Consider the following 25,544-nt stretch of genomic DNA (forward strand, 5'->3'; position numbering starts at 1 on the left):
CAACATGAAGAACATGAGAACACATGAGTTTGCTCGTTAACAATTTTATATGCTTACATATCACTGGCGAGAACTGAAGGACTCGCTTTTTATTTTCTGTAGTGTTTATTATTTTTTTAAATATGAGGCTTTCAGTACTCGCCAGTTATGTTTAAACGTCTAACCTCGGTAACGAGAAAATTTATGTGTTCTCATGTTGAAAATAAACTTATAATACGAAACTCGGACACGAAATTTAACGTAGAATTCTTTTAAAAATTGCCGAGCGTGATTAATTTACGAAAACTATTCATTTTAGGGAAAATAGTCGAAATTTTTCTATTTTTTAAAAACCTACCTATAAATATGTTTAACAAAATTGTACTATTGATTTCTCAGGGGTAGCCAAACAACAGGAGTACGGAACGCGTCGCATGTAAATGCCTCAACGGTGAACATATGACATTTTGCCCTAGATCGGAATTATCATCGCCTGCGTTTTTGTGGTCAAATTTCTTTAGGATCGTTTAAGGTGAATTTTTAGTATGCACCAGAATTGCAATGAAATGAGCGCGCATTACACAGCGGAAATTTGTCAGGTTTAAAGTCCAATGCGCAAGCATGATGGAACTGCTACAGCCACGAGTCGAAGTCGTCAAGATGGCGGACCCATGTATGGTAACATGCACCCGTGCATATTTTTTGAATATCGGGGGATGTACTAAGCGTATTGGTGTGCCACAGTAAACGTTATCGTAGTAAATATATCCTGTAAATCATTTTGTGAATGTAATAGTCATACCAAGATATAATAAAAATTTAAAAGTACCAATAATTTACTAGCCAGGAAAATTGTGTTGGAACAAACATGACGGCAAAGATATTTAACATTTTGTTGGTTCCCTAAATCAGCACGAACGTGACACCATCTTAAGTTATTTTTAAAACTAAAAGTTGCAGTCCATAAGATCTTATATTTTGACTAAAAATTCGACAAGGAATTTTATTAAAATACTATACATCTTGTTAAATTTCATAAAACAGATACCTTATACTGTTAAGTTTCGGTACACTATATAAGTTATAATTCTATGACATTATTAAAATATTAACCAGAAACATTTTAAAACACATATTATAACACTAACACTAAGTATATTGTTACGAACGTGAGCAAGGCCGCGTCACGCGCGGGTGCAGAGCTAGCTGGGCTGCATCACATGCCGCCGTAACATGAGATGTGCCGTGCGCACCTGGGTCGCCGTTTCCCCCCTCCTTCCCTCCACTACCCGCGCGGCGTCCTGCCTTTGACACGTAACTGAAACCTGACAGCTGCGGAGTTACGCGAGCCGCCGGCACGTGTTTCGAGAGATTTCTGCCGTCGTGTCGGCGCGGAATGACGCGACTGGCCCCAGCCGCGCTCGGGAGTTCTGGAAGGTGACTGGGCCTATATATATGTGCCCGGGACGCCGGCCGAGAGAGTCTGAGTTCAGAGAGAGAGAGTTCAGGCGGGAACTTTCCCGCGGCGGAGTTTCCGGGGCGAAAGTGCCGCGGGTGCGGCAAAGAGGCGAAGTCCTTGGACGTAGGTTCCTGGGCAGGGAGTGAGTTCAGTGAAGTCGGGAGCTTTCCCGCGGCAGAGTTTCCGGATGATAGAGCGGCGAAGTCCCTGGACGAAGGTTCCAGGGCGAAGAGTTCAGTTCCGGGTTATAGTTTCGCGGGCGTGGCAGAGTTCCGAGTGAAGTTCCGAGCGAGGCGTTGAGTGGGCTCTCGGCGAAGGGAAGTGACGGCGGCGGCGGAGTGCGGCGACGGAGTCCCGCGGCGGAGATCCACGAGGGGTGCTGCGGCGAGAGTTGCGCCAGAGGTGCGGCCCAACGAGGTGTATAGATTGTAAGAAACGAGTGACTGAGGAAGTAACATTATTTTAAAGTGCAATTGATTATTTGCCATTTTAGAAGATTAATTTGTAAGATACATACATAGTGGCCATCAATAAAACTGTGTACTGTAATAAAATATTTAATTGGGCTATCCTTTACGAACCCGCGGTAAATCGTAACAATATGTTTGAAGATTATTTTTGCTCAAACGACTGAAATCAGTCTGTAAAAACTTTCCACAAACAAACCATAACCTTACTGAGCTGATTCAACATTATTTTATATTTCTAGCGGACCCGACAGACGTTGTTCTGCCAAACGTACTTTTCGTGAGATTGGTGATAAGTATTTCTACACTGTTGATAGATTGAACCATATGTACACCAAAGATGTACTGCGAGTAGCAGAGGAATGTGACGCCTTACCAATAACTTATGATACAAATTTGGACAATTTCAATTTGATGAAATAATAGCAAACAAAGAAAAAACCTAAATCAATTCCATGATAGTCATATTTTTATTAATGTAAAAAAATATAAAAAATAAATGTTGATTCTTAATACTAAAAAAGATCAAATTTGTTTTGTTTTTATTTTAATGCAAGTTGATGAACAATATTTTTCGTCAATCCCTAAGGTGTATAAATGAACAAACTTAATGGTTTGCCAACGCGAGAACACGCGACATATAATTGGCCACGTGAGAAGCACGGATTTTCTAGCCCAACCCGCATATTGACAATGTTTGATCTTGTGACTTATTAATAGTTATTGCAAATGCCAAGCGATTTGTAAATTGTAGGCGTAAATTGGGCGAGTCTGAAGGGATCATTGGGATCCGTAGCAGGAGAACAACTTCACCTTGAAATTTGCTGTTCAAAATGGCAGCTTTAAGAGCATTGCCCATGATTTTTTTTTACCAATCGCGTGCCATTGCATAGCATAGGTGCATTTAGATTTTGAAGCAAAATGATTGGTGAACCAAGTTTTAATCGCAAGTTATGTGGTAGCACTCACGTTAAATCAAGTGAATTCAAGAATTCAACAGGATAGTGACTGCTTCGTTAGGATCGACAATAGTGTCGATCGATTTGAACGACATCTCTTTGCCAGGCCATGATTGTTGTATTTTGAAATTAATAGCGTCAACATCGATAATTTTGCGGCCAAAATAGCTCGTTCACGTAGCCACGCATGATTAACGTAATTAGCGCGCAAATATGGGAAAATGCTTTCAATCAAAGCACCTTTCGTGGCTATCAGGTTGAAAATATTATCTGCCAATTTTCATGCAAAATAATTTTCCCATTGCCAAAATTGAGCAATTGTTTGAGAATGACAGCGCCAATGGATAGTTTTGCAGTTGAATACGCATATTTGTTTTAAGGCGTAATGTAATGACATTTCGCCATAGATAGTATTGTTTCAAACATGCGTTAATTTTCTCCGCATATGTAGCGCGTGGAATGACCGGCAATGTCTGCCTAAAATCACCGCACAGCAGCAGTAGAGCGCCACCGAAAAGTCTGGTATTATCGTTGAAATCTTCATCGTTCTATCGAGAGCTTCAAGTGAATGCTTGTGGGCCATAGTGCATTCATCTCATATAATCATTTTGCATTTTTACAAAACTTTAGCCATGCCAGAATGATTCTTTATGTTGCACATTGCATCTGCATTTGTGTGAACGTTCAGTGGCAACTTGAATGCTGAATGTGCAGTCCATCCGCCATCAAGCAAAGTCGCTGCAATGCCTGATGAAGCAATTGCCAACGCAATATGATTTTGTGATCTCTTGCGCGCAAGTATTAGTCCAAAAATAGAATCAGCCTTGTTGTGCTGCAGTCGACCAGTTAATTCGATCGTATATATTCTTTTGTTTCAGCAGAGAGCAGTCACTCATTATTTGCAATGAAAGTAGTCAAAGAGGCCGCATCGAACTGTTGTTCGCGCTGAACATCACTGTTACTGATTTATGTTGCTGGGCGGTTAGGCGATGGCATACCGAAATGAATGAGTGACATATTCGAAACGAGAATGCAAATATAATCAATCTTTATTAACGCCTCGTTATACACGCTGTACATTTGCAAGGTGCACGGCCAAATGTATAACAGTAGGGTCTCTTTAGTGTATGAAAAACTCAAAATGCGCCAAACTGCTTCATTGCTACTAATGTACCAACCCATTTGATTACGTGTTACTTCGTCGTTATAATAAATTTTGTACAGCAAATACAGCCATATCGCTGCCCTTATGAACGTATCTGCAAATTTTTTGATGGAATTCATAGAATTGCAGAACTCAACATTTTTGTGTGCTTTGTAGGTTTCACACAGCAATGTCGAATACGGAACCACCCCGCGATTGTCAATGTCAAACGTTCCACCGTTTGACATGCGCAATAGCTATGATTGGCCACCATTGTCTGTATCTCTGTTACGATACAATGGATAACTATCGATATTAGTGATAGTATCGTTTATACACTCTTTTGGGAAACGTTTCGTACATTTTCCATTGTCCATGCACGGTGCCGTCATGTTGAGAGCACCGTTTGGGCCATGTATCATGTTAGCGGTAACAATGTTAAACAACTTTTGATTGATATTCCGATACGGAATTTCTGCTGAAATAATTTTATGAATTTTTTTTCTGGCTGTAATTTGTCGACAAACCAAATCAAAATATGTGCATGTGGCAAACTTCGTTTTTTCCGTTCAACAGAATACAGCTTGCAACGTGTTTCGCTGAATACAGAGTGATGTGTAATAAAATTCATAAACGATGTTAATTTTTGTTTGAAGATACGTACAGTGATATTATGGCGATGCATTGCTTTTTTACCTGGCAATAATGAAATTTTAATTTCATTCCAGTTTGGATTGCACGTAAATGTAATGAACAAATATGATCAGCCGTACGCAAGCACGAAAGTCATGGCGTCTTGAATGTATGCTTGCATATGACGTGGACTACCAATAAATAATGATGAAAGAATATATGAGGTACCGATGTCGTTGATATTAATTGTTTCATCTACGTTTCCGACAATAGCATTATGCAAATGAATGATCTCAGAACGCAGCTTCGCTTGATTATACTTGATGAACCGTAATCGTTCACTTTCTATTTTCACATACATATCAACAATGTATTTGATGAAACAGCTGGTGGCATCGCAGAATGTTGTCTTGATTGGCACTATTCACTAACCGATATGTGTAGAAGTTCATCGCACTCACTTTCTGGTCGGGTTCTGCACCTGCAAAGTAAAAATATAAATAAGACTAAAAGAAAACAATAGTACAGAAATAAAATAAATAATTTTTAGATTGTACTTGTCACTGGATTTATTTGTTTGATGTTGAAATTATATCCATCTTCTCCTTCCCAAAATATCAATGGATATTGCAAAGTGTTGTAAAAACGATGACTGTCTTGAATTGTCAGCACCCTGTTATATCTGCGTTGGACCGTATATCTCGACATTCATATGCGTCGCCAACCTTAACAACTGCAACTTCATCAATGTTTGGTGCATTGTACGAGCCGCGTGCTCTCCAGATGGTACTTTCTCTGCTTTAATGACAATCATGTAGTTGTAGTTTTGTAGTCTGTTTGAAACGGTATTTAAAAACGGGACCAACTGATTGTGATTTCACCAAAACGTTCCAAAGTCACCACAATTTCTTGCTCCTCCATCTGCTCGATGTGGTTGTATTGGCATCGTGTGTTTATGTGTCGCTCCTCATCGCCCATGAAGTATATTTGCAAGAATTCTGGATCGGCATGAGGCATTGAGATTAAAAAAAAAAAAAACAATTTGATGATAAACTTGGCCCTAAATCTTAAACGTTTATAAACAATTTTTATTGCGGTTCGGCTTCAGCCAATAGGGTTTCCATTGGTTCTGGCGGCGAATTCAATGTTGGCAGTACAACTTTTCCAGACGAGCAACAGAAACCGGCCGATTCACCTTTGTATTTAAATGCATAGCAGTTCTAGAATTCATTGTCTATAGCGCTGGTGACAATTTGTGAATGTGGCGAATAGTCGATGTCCGACTCATAATCAAACGCAAGGCGGAGAAGTGATGCACGTGTCAATACTTGCAGGCGCTGTCGTTCATTTGCTCTGTGAGCGTCCTGTCTTTGTCTCAATTTATTAGCTCGAAGGCTTTCGTAGTTTTATATTGACTTTCATTTGCACATGTTATGCAACCTGGTCTTTTAAATTTGGATTGTCTGTCAATTGATCATCTGCCGTTCTATTTAACCGACGTCGACCAATATTTCCTCCTCGTTCATGAAGACGTGGCATTGTTCTGTAATAAACACACAAAACATAAATATAAGTAACATTTTTGAATTTTATGAATGTTATAAGTTCTTAAAAAAATGTACATGTTTTTATGAGCCGTTTAACACTCCGTAAATTTTATAGAATCATCGACACAAATAAGCAGTGAAAAAAAAAAAGTTGCAGATTAGATAGATTGTCATGGAATGCACATGTATATAATTGAAATTTATAGAAGATCATCTAAGATATTCAATTCGACACTGAACCTTACACATTTGCACAATGTATGTGAGTATACCTACTTAATTTATAATTTAAAACGTTATTTCAATATGTTTTGTGGATGAATAATACACTCAATATGTGGTACATGGAATATAGAAACACTCCAAAAAATCATTTCATTAAATTTTAATTTAATATTTAATTCCTTATGTAATTTTAGTTAGTTGTAATTCACTCATTTAATTAAATGATTACACCAAACACTTTTATTTAATATATTTTAATACATTGCAAATGAAAATTATTTCTTATATATATATAAGATATAAATTACACAAAATGGTTTTTAATGAAGAACCACTTGAAACACTAAATATCGCATTAATTGTCTCTGGTGATTCAATAATTTTCCTTGCAGTTGATTGATTCAATATACACTTTCACTCGACTTGCAACTATTGATTGTAACAAAGCTACATACAGTTGATCGTGTGAAGATATATTGACAATAAAATATGCAATTCATATTTAATTGCATATAAAGGTAAAACCAACAAAAAAAACAGGTTTGTCTGTAAAGTCGGTTTACGGACGATAGTTTAACGTGACAACGTCATAACAAAACATTGATGACATGATTGCATACTTTTATGAATAAAATTTAATAATTTTTATTGAATTATCACTATTTTGTATGGATACAAAGAAGGAATGAAATGAAATCAACAATTTAATTGATAAATTTACTTTTATTTGCACTCATTAATTCAAATATTTTTATTACGTTAACGAAGAGATTATTTTAACTATAACTTTTATAATGTTTGCTATTTAACTTCAAGATCGTCGAGAATGTTTTACGCTTTTTTCGCAATTACACATTTAACGACGAAGTTTGTTCGTCGTGAAATTAAACATAGAATTTAATAAAAATGCTCTTGCAGTTAATAAAATAATTATTAGTAAGTTTAAGAAAGAATTTCGGCTTTAATCTCCAACCCAGACGCTCGTGGTGCGCTGGGGCCGAGATTAAAATTCGTCGAGAATATTTTATTTTTTTATGTCTTCCAGTGCTCAAAATGATATGCAATTGTGGCCCTGGGCACGAAATTTTATTTATAATTAATTAATAATAACGCCCCTGGCGATATACAAAGGAAAATATGTATTAACGAGTGCCTGGTTGCCGCGGAAGCGGATAGATAGCTCGATTCGTTCGATTCGTGTCCGTCACCATAGATGACAGCACGGTAGTGAATAATATTATTTTGTTTTTGTAATACGATTTTTTAACAAATGCGCATCCCAAATACACCAAACTTATTTATAATGTGTTACAATATTTTTTTAAAACATTGTGCAAAAGATCCCGGGTGTAATTTGAATTATTATGTGTAACTGTAAAACACCATTGTTCGTACAAAAACGTATTTGAAAATTCAACATTACTTTTAAATAACCGTACCGATTGTGCAGAAAATCGGTGGACGATCGTTAAATTACATAATATTAATAATTCAAACGACGAAAACATGATTGAAAAGTCAAATCGATGGTTTTTCCAATCGAGTGGAAGAGATAGATGCGGCGCAAGCGTACAATGAGCGTAACGGGACACATCTTAGTGGGACAATGTGCGTTACGGGACACTTTTTCGTGCGTGCAGCCGGCGTTAATCGATTTATTAGACGTTATCACGTCAAAATAAATTAATATGTCAAAAACATAATGTCAAATACCACAGAATTCGATGGTGTCGGGACAATTCCGGACACTGTCAATTCCGGACAGCGACAATTCCAGCAAACATATAAACATAATCTCAATGACAAACACACGTCCAGTAACAATTCCCGACAGCTAAATCATCATCTCACCAAACATCATGAAATAAAGAAATTTGGTAAAAGGGAAGGGGGGGGGGGGGGGGGACTTTGACTTATCTCACTTTTAAGTCAAACCTACTTTGGCGTGTATAAATCAAATTTTGACTTGACAACGTCTAATAAATCGATGAACGCCGGCTGCACGCACGAAAAAGTGTCCCGTTTCGCACATTTTTCCGTTACGCTGTGTCCCGTTACGATCATTGTACGGTTGCGCCGCATCTATCTCTCTTCCACTCGATTGGAACAACCATCGATTTGACTTTTTCGAGGCACATTAAACTTGAAACACTCCCATTAGTTTCCTACTTGTCCTATCCTTAACAGAATAACACAGATTGGAAGAAGTTAAATAGCAAACATGTATAAACGTTATAGTTAAAATAATCTGTTCGTTAAAGTAATAAACATTTGAATTAAGGAGTGCAAATAAAATTAAATTTATCAGTTAAATTGTATATTTATTTCACTCCTTTGTATCCATACACAATAGTGATAATTCAATAAAAATTATTCAATTTTATTCATAAAAGTATGCAATCATTTCGTTAATGTTTTGTTATGACGTCACGTTAAACTATCGTCCGTAAACCAACTTTACAGACAACCAATTTTTATTATTAAAAAAAGTAGCATTTGTCGGCGAGTGCAGTAATTATAGGTTATGTTAGATATTTGATTACAGTTTATTTATATGAAAACGTGTTCATAATTACATTTAAACGAAAAGTTAATGTGGTATTCATTGCTTATTACAACAACAAATTCGGCAGTAAAGGTTAATTATTCTTGCGTTTTAAATATCTGATTACTAGTTGTATAATTTCAAGTATTTATTCTTTTATTATTAAAATAAAAATGATTCCATTTTATTCATAAAAGTATGCAATCATTTCATAAATGTTTTGTTATGACGTCCTGTTAAACTATCGTCCGTAAACCGACTTTACAGACAACCAATTTTTTTATGTCTTTGGTTTTTTAATAATATTTAAAATTAACATTCAATAACTTTTTTGTCTTTGGTTTTTTGTTTTTTATTATTAATATTTAAAATCAACGTGAGTAGGTACGCATTTTCAGTGTTGAAATTTCAATCTAAATTTTGTTCATACGAGGGTTGTCTGAAAAGTTTCCGATCTCAACATGAAGATGGCAGCACTCGTCAACGAAAATTGGGGAATGTGTTTAGTCATGTTTTGGAATATACTGTCTAAATTTCAGCCATTTTGGATGAGCAGTTGTTTTTTAACCATCGTTTTCGTGAGTCAATGCGCATATTTTTTGAAAATGAAAAAAAAAATGCGTACCGAAGTGTCATTAAATATTTGTCTTTGAAAGGCAATACGCCTATGCTAATTGAAGACGAGTTGGACGGTGTACACGGCGACTCTGCGCCATAATTTAGCTACCACGGGGATATTTCGGGCTGCTCAATTCAAACATGGCCACACCAGCTCGGGTGACGATGAACGTCTGCGACACCAAAAACCGCGAAGGGAGAATCAGCTCCAAAAACATGCAAAGACTGTTCCTTTGGCCGGAGAAAAAACAGAGATACTGTTTTCTAGGCTTGTCGTGGAACTTTCTTAGTAAATTATTTTGGAAAAAGAATAACATAAATACGCATCATTAATTGACAAGCTGACGGCAGAAATTGTAGAAAAATGTCACATTTGCAGAAACAAAAAAATTTGTTTCACCAGAACAATGCACCAACTCACTCCTCAGCGGTTGCCATGGTGTCAATCTACAAACTGCGGTTTTAACTGCTTGACCAATTGACATTTTTTGTTTCCCTAGGCCAGGGGTCGGCAACCTGCGGCTCGCGAGCCACATGCGGCTCTTTGGATGTGAAGCTGCGGCTCTTTAGTTCCGTACCAGAAATACTGCATCACCAGGTCATTTATACAGAAAATACTTTTTTATTACAAACCAGTAGTAAACCTGGTTTTTTCCCCACGCTTGTTATATTTTACTAAACAATGTCATCAAGCAGTTAAATTATCAATTCGTCATCCGCCCGAGGTTTTCGTTTTACTAGTACTTACGGGCTGTGCTGTTAGTAAGTGTTTAATTGTTTTAATTTTTTACTAATATAATAAGTAATTATCTAATAAGACCATATATATGATCTAATTTGTTGTGAAAAAACACTACTTATATATGAATAAATTTTTCTTATGAATAAAAAGATTAGTTTTTTTTATCAAAAAACTTTATTATGCAAGTACTATTTATTGTTGGCAAGAAAATTTTTTGTGGCTCTTTAAAAACTTTGAAATTTTGTAAATTGTAATTTTTGGCTCTTCCGACTCAAAAGGTTGCCGACCCCTGCCCTAGGCTAAAAGTTGCACTCAGAGGACAGACATTTTTGTTGAATGAGGAGGCCATCACGTTCGTAAACAACTATTATGCAGAGACTCACGCAAACAATTGTTAAAAAAAACAACATATTGTCCAAAATGGCTGAAATTTCAGACAGTATATTCCAAAACATGACTCAACACATTTTCCAATTTTCGTTGAGTGCTGCCATCTTCATGTTGAGGTCGAAAGCTTTTCAGACAACCCTCGTAGGCTATGGTTCTGAGAATTTTTTTTCAAGTCTTAAGTGTTTTCATACTTTTCTTAGCGAATCCAAATTTTTCGAAGATATTATAGTACAACTTTTTCCCCCCTTCTAAATTAAGCTTTATCCTCATGTACATAATGTTGAAGTTTTCCGCTTCACTTTTCAGGAAAGATTTAACGTCTTGTATCTTCGGGTGGGGTTTACCAATACACGCATTTATTTTACTGTTCCAACCCTCTACTGCATTATTGGTTCGGTGCCTTAGCTTATACAGGTCCATAGCTGCACAGGCATGATGTCATTTTCAAGCCAATGGTCAATGAAGTAGTCGAAGAACTCTTCTAGTTTTGAATTTAAGAGTGCTTCTCCATGAATTATGAGCCACCCTTCGCATACATCTTCAGGTTTTAGGAAAGCCAGAGCTGCACACATCCGGATGCTGAGTCTCGCTTCTTCGTTTTCTTTATACTCATTCGTTAAACCTGCGCTTTTTACCTTCTTCCACAGGCACTTCTTCATATGGAAAAAAACAACCATTGATATCAACAGAAGGAAACACTTCTTTGAGTGCCGATATGGTCGCTGACTCGAAATTCACGTTTATTGTCTAAGGATTCCATTCTGGAATTCTCTCCATCACCAACAGAAACAGACGAATGTAAGTTTATTTCATCTTGTTGGGAAGCAAAACAAAAATAACAGAGATTATGTTTGTTATTTTTCATTGATTCCTATATCTACATGTATAGTATAGATATGTGCGAACTGCTTGCTGCAGCTTCGAAATGTACCATCCATGAAAAAGTGGCGTTGAGTTATGAGGTAGTCTCTCCCCTTGTCACCAGCTAAAGCAATGATTCTGTCTTCTCTCCCGTTATAAGTTTAAAGGAAGTTCCTGCCATCGCTCATCTTTAAATCTTCTTCTGATAACACAACATCCCGACGTTCAGTAGGTTCTGCTAATGACCCATGTGCCTGGTATTTATGTCAGTAAAGAGTCCGCTTAACTGACGACGTATGTGGTAATTCAGTCACGAATTCGTATCCTTTATCGTGTAAAGTGCCCAATTCGTCAGAGTACACATTCTTCTCGTACTCTTTTCTTGGCTCTAAAGACAGATTTCATCACGTAAAGTTTAGCAGTGTCTGGAATTACATTCGTGATCTGACGCATGTAAACCTTCCATATTTCTTCTAACTAATCTTCACTTGCAGTTTTTAGTCCTTTCTTGCAAGCAAACCCACGTCACAGCACCATTAGCATTGACACGCTTCTTTAGGTAATCATGTACACCATAAAGCACTGCAGACTACCCTTTCTCCCTTTCAATAATTTCCATCACAACTTTGTGGTGCGTCAACAAAAAAAGAGCAGCGTAGACTGACTGATAAACAGTCTTCACGCTAGGTGTGCGTGGGGGGGGGGGGGGGGGGTTATGGGGAGAATGCGGAGGGGGAGGGGAGAGGGTTGTAGTGCGTCAACAAACCAACATGTCCGCAATTGCCACTGACTGTATACAAAAGGTAAAGCTTTGCGAGTCAGTGGTCGGAATTGTCGCACAACCGAATTCGACATCAGCGCCACCTATGGTACACAAACATAACTATGAATTATTCTCAGATCGTCAATTATTCATGAAATTTTAAAGGTTTTAAGGGTCAATTATTCATACAGAAGTTATATATATATAAATATATTTAATATTAAATAATAATTAGAAAATTTTAAAGTCTAAAACTTTTGAAAATTATAAAGTAACCGGAAAGTGTGCAAAAGTTTGCAAAGTGTGAAAAAGTTAGTGTATAAAAGTATGCTGTAGTGTGCGGGCTGGTTTGTAATTTGCTGTAAAAATATTGTTCTGCAGTTCTGTGGTAGTTCTGTAGTGCTAATGTGCTGTGGTAATTCATTTTAATAATATAAGTAAACTGCAAAATAAGCTCAAAAATGGATAATGACAGTTTTACCTTTGTCAAAAATAGTTATTACAAATATTATAAATCATACAATTTCCTGCAACTTTAGTAGGAAACATTATTTCAATCTGATGAATAGTTCACGAGTTACAGCGGAGTCAACCTCAGAGAAATTCTACAACTCAAAAAAGAGCTACTTTTTTCCTTCAAATTTTCAGTAAATACCGATTACTTAATACGTACTACAATTTTTTTTATTAATTTTCGCACCACCATTACGTAGAGTGAGAAGCGCCTTTTTTCACGTGGTATCCCAAGTAGGCCTCATCCACGATTCGTTATTTACTGATTTTTTTTTTCTGTTTCGATGCTCTAGAACTAGATGGTCCAGGCTCACTGATAGGTATCAACATCTTGCAAATGTTTAATCTCTTCGTACTCTCCTTCGACCTCGTGGGCCAATAATTTCGCAACGGTCGGGTCTTCATTCTCGTCTTCTTCTCCAGAGCCCGCAAAAATTTCTGCGCTGTTTTCACATGCGACTCCGTGGCAGCATGTGCAGATAACAGAACACTTCAAGCCTGTTTCCCTACACCCTCAGGCTCAACCGCACCCCTTATTGCACTTGCAAGAAATCAATTCCATTATTGCTTCGGGTGCCTGTATCTTTGTTGTTTTCACTGAAGTAAGCCCAATCTTGCTTCTTTCCCAACCCCATTGCTCTGGACTCTCTTGTTTATCATACCAAGCCTGAACTTGGTGGTAGGCCCGAAGAGAGTGTTTCCGTACAGCTTCTCTTGTAAAGAATGATGCAGCAAGATTGAATTTTATCTTCGTCACGGAACTTGCGAAATGTTGAAAATGTAGGAAGCCCAAAGTAACGGTATTTTATTTGTAAACGCCGTTAAGAGCAATAAAAAACCTTTGAGCAATGAATTCGTGATCTGTGTTTCATTCTTTAAATGCTTGTGTAGTTCGGCTTAAATATTAGTTCTTTTCAAGTGATTCACAATTTTTTTAAAAATATTTTTTGCATATCAGAACATATAAACCCAACATTTCACAAACACACCCCCCCACACACACATTATTATTTCAAATTAAAAAAAATCATAAGTGTGTGTATCTTTATATATAATAGGAGGTTGGTCATAGACATACAAAGCTACAGACGTACAAACTGTGAGTGTCATTTCTCTATTTCCGCGAAGCTATCGTAACGAATAAAGTAGTTATAGTAAGAAAAACTAAAGTTCTTAACCGTTTTTGTGGTCATGTTTGGGACAATTTTCGATACCCATTTTAAATTTATTGTTTACTTTTATTATTAAAATTAATTCCCCAGCACATTAAAACTACAGCACTACTACAGAACTGCAGCGCAATATTTCCACAGAAAAATATAGGTGGCTCTGGAAAGAATATATTCTCGAAAAAGATTTTCGGTACCATTTTTCCAATATGGTGGCGCGAGCGGCGGTTGCTCAAGGTCGCAAACTCGGAATATTAATCAGTACACCGAATTGTACAAACCTACCCATAGCCTGGCCCACTTTCTACAATTAGTAGAAGGTGAACCTGTAAACTTTATTTGGGAACAGAATGGAGCCCCTTTCCATTAAAATCTCTTTGCACGATAGTGGTTGAACGTCTAAGTCCCTGACTGTTGGATGGTCCGTAATGGTCAAGAGGACAAAGTTATTTTTCTCTGGCCTCTACGTTCACCTGACCAAATGCCTTGCGTTTTTTTTCCTTTGGGGCTTTATAAAAGATCGTGTCTTCGTTCCGGCGCTAACTAATGATTTTCCAGAGTTGTGACACAGATTTGAAGATGCTACTGCTTCTATTAATCTAGACGTGTTTACCAAAGTGTGGGAATAATTGGACTTTAGTTGGATGTATACCGTATAGCTAAAGGTGCACATATTGAACATTTGTAAGAAAAATAAGATTAGTTTAACTATTAAATGATTTATGATATTTTGTAAATAGTCTAAATTAAACTGTTATAAAATGCCATTGAAACTGGTACATCCCGTATTTTATATATAGCGTCTTACGCACTTTGTGTAAGTTCATATTTCACACGAAAAAGTGGAAAGTTACTCAGCGTGTTTGACTTGCAGGACTTGAAGAAAAGGAAGTACCTGTGCGTGTCTGATTACGAAGAGGACTACTTCAGCTTCAGCTGCCTGCCGCGAGGCGCGCCGCCGTCGGGCTCTGTATGGTACACAGTGTGCGGCACGCCGTTCGCCAACAGGGCGGAGTACGTGGCCGTCATTGGCTGCATCGCGGCACTGGGTGCGGTCGTCTTCTACAACTTGCACTTCAAGTCCGGAGAAGTAGCTGTAGCCTCCCAACTAGCCAGGCCCAAGCAGAAAAAGAAATAGGACCCTTTTTGTCTATTTCAGTTGTAATAAAAAGTTTTAAATTATTTTTGCACGTTTTTCAATTATATCACCCTAAGACATTTTTATTTCAACGTCCTACTAACGTGGGACTTAGCGTAGTGCAGCTGGAGTAAGGCCAGCTCGCAGTGCTAGGGATTCTGGGTTCCAATCCCTGATAAGTCTCAAACACTGTCACAGTCACTAAATATATATCAAAATGAAAAACAAACTTTTCAAAATATTCGGTAAAGGAGGGATGGATGGCTTTTTTTGGTGACGAGAAATTTCAAATAATGGAATCATTTAAAATAAAATAAAGAGGTCAGAGCGCGCACCTCCCGCCAACGGCACTCAGGATTGAACCCCGGTCGCGTCGGAGCAGGATTATTCGCAGCTGAGAAACATGGCGGACATTGCGGCGACACAGTTTGGTTTGACTCGGGGCGCTTCCGCTCGCCCGACACATTCGTCCCGTCAGTGATCCACTAGCATCTCATCACTTGCCATGGTCTCTAGCGACTTCGATGAATAATAGACAGTAGTATGTAAATGGCGATACTGGCACAGCCGCCAGGCGCTGGAGCCGTGAACCGGGTCAGTGACCGACCTCTCTGACGTCACGGCAGCCATATTGGATCCGCCATCATTGTTGATGTCATTTTGTTTTCTCGAACATTCCGCCATTTTTAATTATGACTTCACCGTTGCAATTTCCGTTACGGTCGCCATCTTGAAAATCTTATTTACTATCCAATTGTAATGAATTTTTTTTTGAAAAATATAAAAAACAATTAAAAAATTTTTAATAAAAAATATTTAAAAAACATACACCTACGACATGGAGCTCGGAATCCTCGGTTCGAACCCGGGAGAGCAAAAAAATTAAAATGGCAACCTATCCTTCCCTCATGGTGGCTGCTGGCAGACCGACCCCCTCACCACTTATGTCAAAGTATATATACATCGTCAGCTAGTATGACGTCATATCCTCCATCTTGAAAATCCGTAATTTTAATGCTACAGATTCGGGAAAAATTCTAAAATTCATTAAAAAATTTGTATTCAATATACTGATTTATTCGATCGATTCCTGTCCTTTGTTAGATCCCTGGACGATTTAAAAAAATAATTATATGTAAAAATAATTTAAATAAATCATGTTTAAAATTCTTAAAGAGGCTTAAAATCCTATAATACCAGCCTTCAGTAAGCTGTTATGTGCGCCATCTTGGAAATGTTGTTTTTATTAACCCCTAAATTTATAATAAATTATCAAATTCATAAAAAATTATTCTACCTATTGAATCAATACATGGACAATGAACAAAATGACGTAATTTCAGGTAAAGGTCACAGGTTTGAGAAAACAAAAACACCACAATTATTTTAAAAAACAAAAATTTTATTACATAAATTCTTCGCTACTACAAATACAAAAACCACAGACAAATCACTAACGTCTGGAGAATTTCTTGACTTAAAGTCTTCTTATTGTACGAAGTAAGTCCTTTACATGACTTTAAATGTCTCTTTAGTGTATCAGGTCGACACATTGGTACATCCCATTTTTTACACAGAGAAGAATTATCGAGATCATTAAAAGGATAGCGATATATTTCATGTTGTTTTGCCCTTTTAATATTTACCAATGTTTTGCCACAAAATATACAGCTTGATTCTGATGAATGCACAGCCAGTCTATCACAATTCCTGAGGTGTCGTTTTAATCTTCCCCAGTGTATAAACTGGCTAAAACACCTGTTGCACTGATATTTAATGCGTTCAGGGTTGATATTACAATTATTGTGTATTACATAATCCCGTAATTTCAAGTTTTTTATTTTGTCACAGTACGTACAGTTGGGTGATGGAACACCGTTACATGCTCCTTCCTTCATCAATGTCACTGGCACTGTTGACATCCATTGTAACTCCGCTGAAATGTTAACTTCTGAAGCCTTCGAGGTCTGCTCTGCGGAAGATGTTGCACACGTCGAAATATCCTGCTGTGCTGAGAGAGTAAGTGTAGCTGTAGACGACGTTGTCATCGGGCTCTGCACTGTTGATGGTAGGCCTTCCATCCAGGTCAGCATTAATAGTGGTAATGATGTCATCGAGTTCTCAAGAATAGCTAAATACTGCTCTATTATGTAAGCCAAGTATGACTATCCGATCCGTTCATCACCGCAGCCAGAGACGGACTGAAGTTCTCATCATCAGGGTCTCACTTATATATACTCTCATTGGCTGGTACAAAACATGAGTCAAAAGAACAACCATGTTTATTATACTTGCACTGAACTTTCTCGGAGCATTTTTATAATGATAATGTAAGCTATCGAGACGTGAAATTAGTTTATTACACTTGTTGCACTGAAATAGTATTATTTGAGCATTATTAGACCTGCTTCTTTCATGTCTGCAATCATTTGAAGTTCTAGTGAATAATGCACCACATTATTTGCACTGACACGATGTACGCTCTTCATTCATTGAAGTCTGAAATGCTGATGTTGAAACTTCAACTGATGATGGAACAGCACATATCGAAGTCTCCTCTGCAGCCGGTATCGGGATCTCCGCAGCTGTCGACACCACATCCATTGAGCTCTCCGCTGTCGCTTTAGTCTCTGTTGTCGTTGTCGGTGCCATATAGGTTCCTGATGTTGATGGTAGATCATCCACCCAGGTCGTCATTGGAACAGTAACTAAATCTCGCGAAACTTACTGAACAGAGCCGCTCCGTACTGCACCGCGGCCAGAGGTGAACTGAGGGTCCAGTCGTCTGAACCTCATATACTCGAGGCCTACTGGTATACTACATGAGTCAGAATATTGACTGTATTTAAAATTAATTTTAATTAGGTACCTTAAAATTATAGAAATGAAAACACACAAGTTCAAGTTTACACATTTATTTAGGAAAATTACACAAATGCATATTATGTTAAGGAATTAAGCCTTTTCGCAAGCAAATTATTTAATGCTGCACGAACTGCAGTTGGAACTCCGGTTCCAACTGGTGCATCGACTCCGGTTCCAACTGGCTCATCGACTCCGGTTCCAACTGGTTCGCAGGTCACATGGTCAGGAACACAGGTTTCCAGCTGGTCATCTGCCCTGTCGACAACTCCGGCGAGACATGGTCGATGACGTCTGTGACCACGTCTGTACCTGGGCTTTACGGCAGTGCTAGTTGGGACAGATTCACTGCCTGAACTTCGACGACGAGACGCACACCGGTTGGGTGTCTGCGTAGAAGCATCACAGGTCGAGACAGGTTGCAACACGCTCATGTTTGGTGTTGCATGTGAGTAGTATGTATTGGTTCCTCCGGGGACTGCAGTAGGAGTGTGGGCCGGGAGCCGGTCCGCCATATTGGATTGTGACGTCACGGCGGCCATCTTGGATGGATGTGACCTTGACCTTGACCTTGACCCCGGCGGCCATGTTGGATCTGCCATCTTGGATCCGCCATTTCGGATGACGTCATTTCGTTTTCTTGAACATTCCGGCGTTGTGTTATCCACCATTTTGAATTATGACGTCACGGTTGCAATTTCCGTTACGGCCGCCATCTTTAACTTTTTTATTTATTATCCGATTTTAATGAAAAAAATTTAAATTTATAAAAAATCATTTAATAAAATTTTTATAAATTTTTTATAAAAAAATGTACTTTTACGACACGGATTTCGGAGTCCTCGGTTCGAACCTGGGGAGGGCAATAAAATAAAAATGGCGACCGATCCTTCCCCCGTGGTGAGTGCTGGCAGACTGACCCCCACCACTTATGTCAAAGTATACATATCATCAGGTAGTATGACGTCATGTCCACCATCTTGAAAATCCGTAAATTTAATGCTAGAGATTGGGGAAAAATTTCAAAATTCTTTAAATAATATTATTAATCGAATTAAATAATAAAAATTTAATAAAATATTACTTTAAACTACTGTTACACGTATCATTATGGTCGCCATCTTGGATTATATAATTGTAGCATGTATCGTTACACCCGCCATCTTGATTGAGTACGATGTCGTCGTTACACTTTACGTTATGACCGCCATATTGGATCCTATTACTGTTGCATGTTTCGTTATGGCAGCCATCTTGGAATCATGTAATTATTTAGCTAGAAATTCGGGAAAAATTCCAAAATTCATTAAATGAATTTACAATCAATATACTGATTGATCCGGTCAGTTGCTGTCCCTGGTTCGATACTTGATCGATTCAAAATATATTAATATTATTCAAAAAATAATATCAATAAATCATGATCAACATTCCTAAAGAGGCTTAAAAACCTCTACTACAATCATACTATAAGCCATCATGTCTGCCGTCTTGGAAATTCGTAATTATTTAGCTATAACATGGGAAAAAGTTCAAAATTTACCAAATAAATTTACAACCAATAAAATGAGTAATTAGATCGACTAAGGCCCTTGGTACGATTCGGAATGAAAACGAAAAAAAATTAAACAAAACAACATTTTAACATTATAGTGGCAGGTTCGAGAAATAAAGCAACACAAGTTCTTTCACAAAATAAACTTTATTACATAATATATATTCTACTACAGGACCACTTGCGAAGGTTAGTAATCTTATAATCATTTAGGTCTGCATAGGCGTGAAATGACTAATTCTTAGCTCCAATCGGTTTATACTAGAAAGAGTCCAGCCAAAACCTTTACAGACATAGTCCTTCTCTTCTTGACAGAGCTTCTGGATACCGTTTTTAACAGTTTGCTTCACATCGTCAGAATTGTAAATTACTGCAGCCGATGTCTTTAATGCACACTTCTTCACTTCGTCTTCGAATGGATACGGCTTTCCATATATACAGTACAACCACAAAGTTATATTTTAATGGTCCGTTTGTTGCTACGTCATCAGTAAGCTGATTGATTATGTCCTCTCTGATATCACCAAGGAAATTACAAATGTCTTACGACTCACCTAACGTATTTAGATAATAGTAGTCTTTTAATGTTCCACGAAATGCAGACTGCGCCAAGTAGAACTCATTATAATTCACTTGTAATACACCGAACACAGTCTTAGGTTTATTTTCATGTTCAGACGCCATACCAATCGGTTGCTGCACATCGGTTTTCTTGCTTGTTCTCTTACGAGTCTCCAATCTAAAGCGAGGAGTCGTAATTTCTACAGTAGACACATGGACTTTACCGTTGCATTTTTTCACATGTCGTCGCAAACTATCAATACGTGTAAACCATTCATGACACCCATCACAGCGAAACTTTATACGAGATGGATTCTTCTTGCATTTACTCCGTTTATGTCTTCGTGCATCATGGGAAATTTGCGAACGACATATCACAGTAGCTGCAAGGATACCGGGGTGATGAAGACGAGCCTTTCAGACTCGATCCAGATACTAACGTTGCCGCAGTTGCACCATATCCAGGCATACTCTTATGAACATCAATGCATCGTTGTTGCACCGAAACCTTTACTTTCTGCCGCGCAGCAGGACCTTTACATGTCTTCATGTGCGTTTTCATATTATCTTTTCTGGCAATTTGCTTATGGCATTTCTCACAAACAAACATTTTACGATAATGGTTCTTGGTACATTCTCTCGTCTCATGCCGTCGAGTATTGCTGCTGTTTGTGAAAATCTTGTCACAGTAACAGCACCGATGTTCGTTAGTCGTTGTTGAATCACCAGACATTGAAGTTTCCATCGAGGACGAAACGAAGTTCGTAGAGTTTTCCTGTGTAGCCAGCACCACCGGCATTAAAGTCTCTTCTGCTGACGGTATCGCGACTGTTGAAGTCTCCTCTTGTGATGACGTCGTCGTTGCCGACGGGATCTTCACCTTCTCTGCCGTAGCTGACGTCAGGGTTCCCGTAGTCGATGGTACAACATCCATCAAGTTCTTCGTTTAAGACGGTAAAGATGCCATCGAGTTCACAAGAACAGGTAATTACAAGTCTTATGCACCAGAAGAATCAAACTAGGTGATCCTTACACCGTCGTCGTCGTCAGTAACAAACTGAGTGATCTGCTGTCTAGGACTCGCTTATATACATGCACCGGTTGGAATAATACGCTAGTCAAATCAAGAACCAATTACTATAATACTCGAGTCAAAACATCATTTAAAAAAGCAGCACACCAAAATAAGGTAACACTTTTGGAAGATAATTCGACAAATGAAATGGACACGCAATGCACGCACTTGCAGCTTTTATCACAAAGTTAACATTTAAATTTCATTCAAGCGAAGTATCAGGCCAATGTCACATCATATAAACATCTTATTGATCATACTATTCCAAAATTTCCCAGCATTATAAATCAAACCAGTTATAGAAGGACTTATAGTTTATAACACACATCATTTCAGTCATTGATCGTTAACATATATGTATTCAAAAATACAAAATATACTCGTTAAACGAAGAACTAGGTTTGCTAATAGTTTATAATACTCCATGAGCACTGTAGACGCCAAGAGCATGAAAGTACATATGTAAGAATGATATTTAATAAAAGTCATATTAAATTGTATATTTAATCACAATAATATACATCAGATAAAAAAAGTAATTTTTATTCTATTAACCCTGCATTTCGTAGTTCTTGTTTCTTTGAGGAGGTATAAATTTTCAACATTTTGCTAACCAAGTAGAAGTTTTAGCCTATTCTCCAATCATTTGGATGATCAATTTGGTCTCGCGTGCTACGGCTTCCATCTTCTTTACATAAATGTTATTATTAGTCTTAAGAATTTCGCGTCCGTGTCACTATCACAGACGTAAAGACATCATCACCGTAGCTACCAGTTATAATACCAGGAGCTGCATCAATATCACTCATTTTATGATATCGTCTCCACATTTCTGTTGTCAGAGATGTACCACAATCTATGATCTTGTGAGCTTCACAATACTATCTATTGTTTTCTAGACATGGTTAGCTCCATTCTCATTTTCTTTAAAAGCCTATGTGTCCAGTTTTATTATTTAATCCTTCAACCCATCATCCCAAACCCAATTAAATATTTAATTATATAGATCAAAAATCATCAAAGTTCCTTTCATTATATCATAAAAACCACATCATCCTTTTCCACCTTTATTATAGTTTCTTGAACCCAAGAGTCTTTCATTATATACCATGCAGTGTTCTTCCAGAGATGTGGTATAATACCAGTTCTACATACAAATCCATCCTATCAATGATTTTTTTACACATTAGAAAAAAACCTTCACGTTATTTTTAAGTGTTTTATTAAATTACCACTTCAACTAAAATAATTACCACTCATAGTAATTTATACAAAGGACTCTTGCCCAAGACATGTTAACCATCATCTCTGAAAACAACCATGTCCCATCTATATCACAAAGTGAAAGAGGGTTAGAGGGGATAGGTCAAATGACAAGTGCTAGTCACCCATAGGGTAAGAACCATGTGTGTTCGATACCAATCTCAGACATTTAAGCAACTCTGTATTATTTCCTGTCTCATATAGAAAAATATCTTCCAATGCATACGAATTTAAACTTATTCACGTACGACTAATAAAAAGTACCTAAATTCAAGCTCGTTAACCTCAAGTATTTTTAAAAATTCTCGAGGCTAGAGGCAGAGGTTGTCGAATGAGACATGGAGACACGAACCTGCTAATTAACATTGAAACCTCGCGTGGGAGTGGCAAGCTTGTAGATTGCTGTGACAGTCAGATGTTTTGCGCGAGACATGCATTCATCACCTCGCTAGCCTGCTAACTAATTACATTTAAACTCCAGTGAAATCATAATCAAGCTCATGTAAAGTACTTGACGGAATAAGTTTTAAGTGCTAAACATGTGTCTATAGCAGAAAATCAGCCTACGAATGTATATCTTGCTACCAACAAAAAAAATTTGTAGCACATATACGAGAGGAGTCAAACCCCACATACCATACTCAATACTACTCTGAAAATTATAAGTGGCAAAAAAGCACATCAAGCCACCTGCTAGTATACATTTTTTTCATTTATGATGTAAAATATTCGTGTTAGTAATCAGCAACGAAGGAGTGAGTAACTTGGACGAAGAACCGCTTACCAAGTATCCAGAATCTTACTGATACAGCCCATCCAGTGCACCAGCATACTCCGAAGTGTGGTCAATTGATAAACATTCTTTAATTTTTTAATATCACCACCGTAGTGAACACCAATATATGAAAGGTTACGATTTAAGACCATAGATTTCCCACAAGTATGTTATGTTTATTTCGGGGAGTAAAAAATTTTTATTTTATAAATAATAAATGAAGTTGCTATCAGATTTGCTCTAATGTTACGGCATTACCTGTACCTGCACTTTACCAAAACTTCTCCCATAAAAATCTTAAGAATGCAGATGGCATATTTAGACGAAAATAATCTTAGCAAAAAAAAAACTGTCTTCAGCATTATTGGTAAAAAAAATAATACACACAAACAAGACAAAACGGACACTACAAATCCGACCTAAATTACGTGTCACATGTAGTTTATTACATTAAGGTAAACGATGTAGGTTAGGAAAAATAAATAAAAAATTCTTTAATTCAATAATTTTTTTAAATTTGTACATTTATACACAATAAAATCTGACATGGTATATATATCGTATACATTTTTCAGCCCTTGCAACATTCATTTTTATTAAAATAAATTATTATAGTTCGTTTTAAGAGTGACAAAATACAACTAATTCATACTGATCACGATACATCAGATCAGGAGTGTAACACCTTAGAGGACCAGTTATGGTGCTAGAAACCCACCTTTACAAAATTTATAATGTTTTTTCAAGTAAAATTTTCGTGTAACCTGTACACAGCACTTCTCACACAGAAATTTTACACGGCAAAAATTTTTTTGCAGCCATTATTTTCATGGATGCATGTACTTCGTAGTCGTTCAAAACGTTTACCACAGTAGCGGCCCTGATACAGATATTCATCGCAATTATCATCGCTTCCCCGATGTTCAACTTGCAAATGAACTTTGCTTTTACAATGCCTAATCAAATTACTTTTGTTTGTGAAATGTACACCACATGGGTCACACGGAAATGCCACACGATTAGCGTTTCTTCTACAGACATGATTTTCATGTCTTCTTGCATGTTGACGGTATTTAAAACTTTTGTCACAGTACGTACACAGATGTCTCCTCGTTAGACCTTGAGTCACCGACGGCTCGGAAAGTATATTACTTTCATTGTGCACCGCGGTTGTAGACGGCGAAGTCCCGTATGTTGCATGAGCCGGAGATTTCCCAGTCAACATTGACAGATAATCTATACTGGATGTCAAAGAATCGGAAGTAAACACAACTGATGCAGAAGCTGGGAATTGCACACAAAATGTTTTATTTACCATATTCGGTGTAGTTTCAGGTATCGGAGTCTCCTCTGCTGTCGATAATGCACACATTGAAGTCTCTTTGAGTGAAGAGACAGTAGATACAGCCATCATCGGGATCTCTGGAGATGGTAGCCTCGTTACCATTCGAATCTCTGGGGCTGCCCTCATCGTTGTCATCGGGATCTGCTTCGTCATCATCGCCTCCGTCGTCAGGGACCCCGGTGAAGACGCGAGACCCTCCGCCATGATCTCTGCAGCCGTTGACCCCGTCACCATTGTGATATGTACCGATGTCATCGTTGCTACCATAGAGTTCGGATACACATGAATATTCATGTATCGGACTTATATGCAGACAAGTCAATCCATCAGATCTGCACTGCACCACTTTACGAGGTGGACTGAGGGACCTGCTGTCTAAGACTCGCTTAAATATCAGCATCCGCTTGTATAATACGCAAGTCAATACATCAATTGTTACTACTTAATAAATTAGCAATTTCAAGAAATACAAGTTTAAATTATATATTGAAACAACTAATCGCACATCCTACATTTACGGTTCATTTTGACTTACTAGAAGGATTAAGAGTCTCTGAACAATGGAACTTTCAGAAACCGAACATAATTTAAACTAATCAAATTTAAATTTTATTATGTACAGCTACACATAACCTCCAACTGACTCCAAATGTATACAACACATTTCTAAAATAACTTATACGATACCGGGCTAGGTCCAAAGTCAATTATTTTTGTACCTCTCATCTGCAGTTCAGGGGTCCTTCAGTGTTGATATAGCTACAGACAAGACATGCCCAGTACCATACATCTTCAAAGCCTTCAGTGTCGATTCTTGTTAAGCCTTATGACAAAAGTCTCCGAAACAAGATTCCTACTCTATAAGTTTACTATACACTTTTATGCTTTTCATAGCACACATCGATAAATATCTTCGTAAATAACCCAAAATATTATCAGACCACTAGCATTCAATT

At 37.6% G+C, this 25,544-nt stretch overlaps 1 protein-coding gene across 4 annotated transcripts in view; it reads left to right on the forward strand.

Annotated features, from left to right (window-relative positions):
- The window catches only part of LOC134527127 (uncharacterized), a 131,136-nt gene extending 115,940 nt beyond the window's left edge, over positions 1 to 15,196 (forward strand). For 3 of the 4 annotated variants that reach the window (XM_063359513.1, XM_063359512.1, XM_063359515.1), the window contains one exon: positions 14,889 to 15,196. In XM_063359513.1, the coding sequence (XP_063215583.1) occupies positions 14,889 to 15,152 (264 nt within the window). In that variant the 3' untranslated portion in view covers positions 15,153 to 15,196. Of the gene's footprint in view, positions 1 to 10,076; positions 10,179 to 14,888 lie in introns of those variants that run through there. The other variant, XM_063359516.1, reaches the window with a different exon arrangement.
- Positions 15,197 to 25,544: the final 10,348 nt, after the last annotated feature.

The sequence above is a fragment of the Bacillus rossius genome, chromosome 1 (genome assembly GCF_032445375.1).
Source record: "Bacillus rossius redtenbacheri isolate Brsri chromosome 1, Brsri_v3, whole genome shotgun sequence".
Classification (NCBI taxonomy): Eukaryota; Metazoa; Arthropoda; class Insecta; order Phasmatodea; family Bacillidae; genus Bacillus; species Bacillus rossius.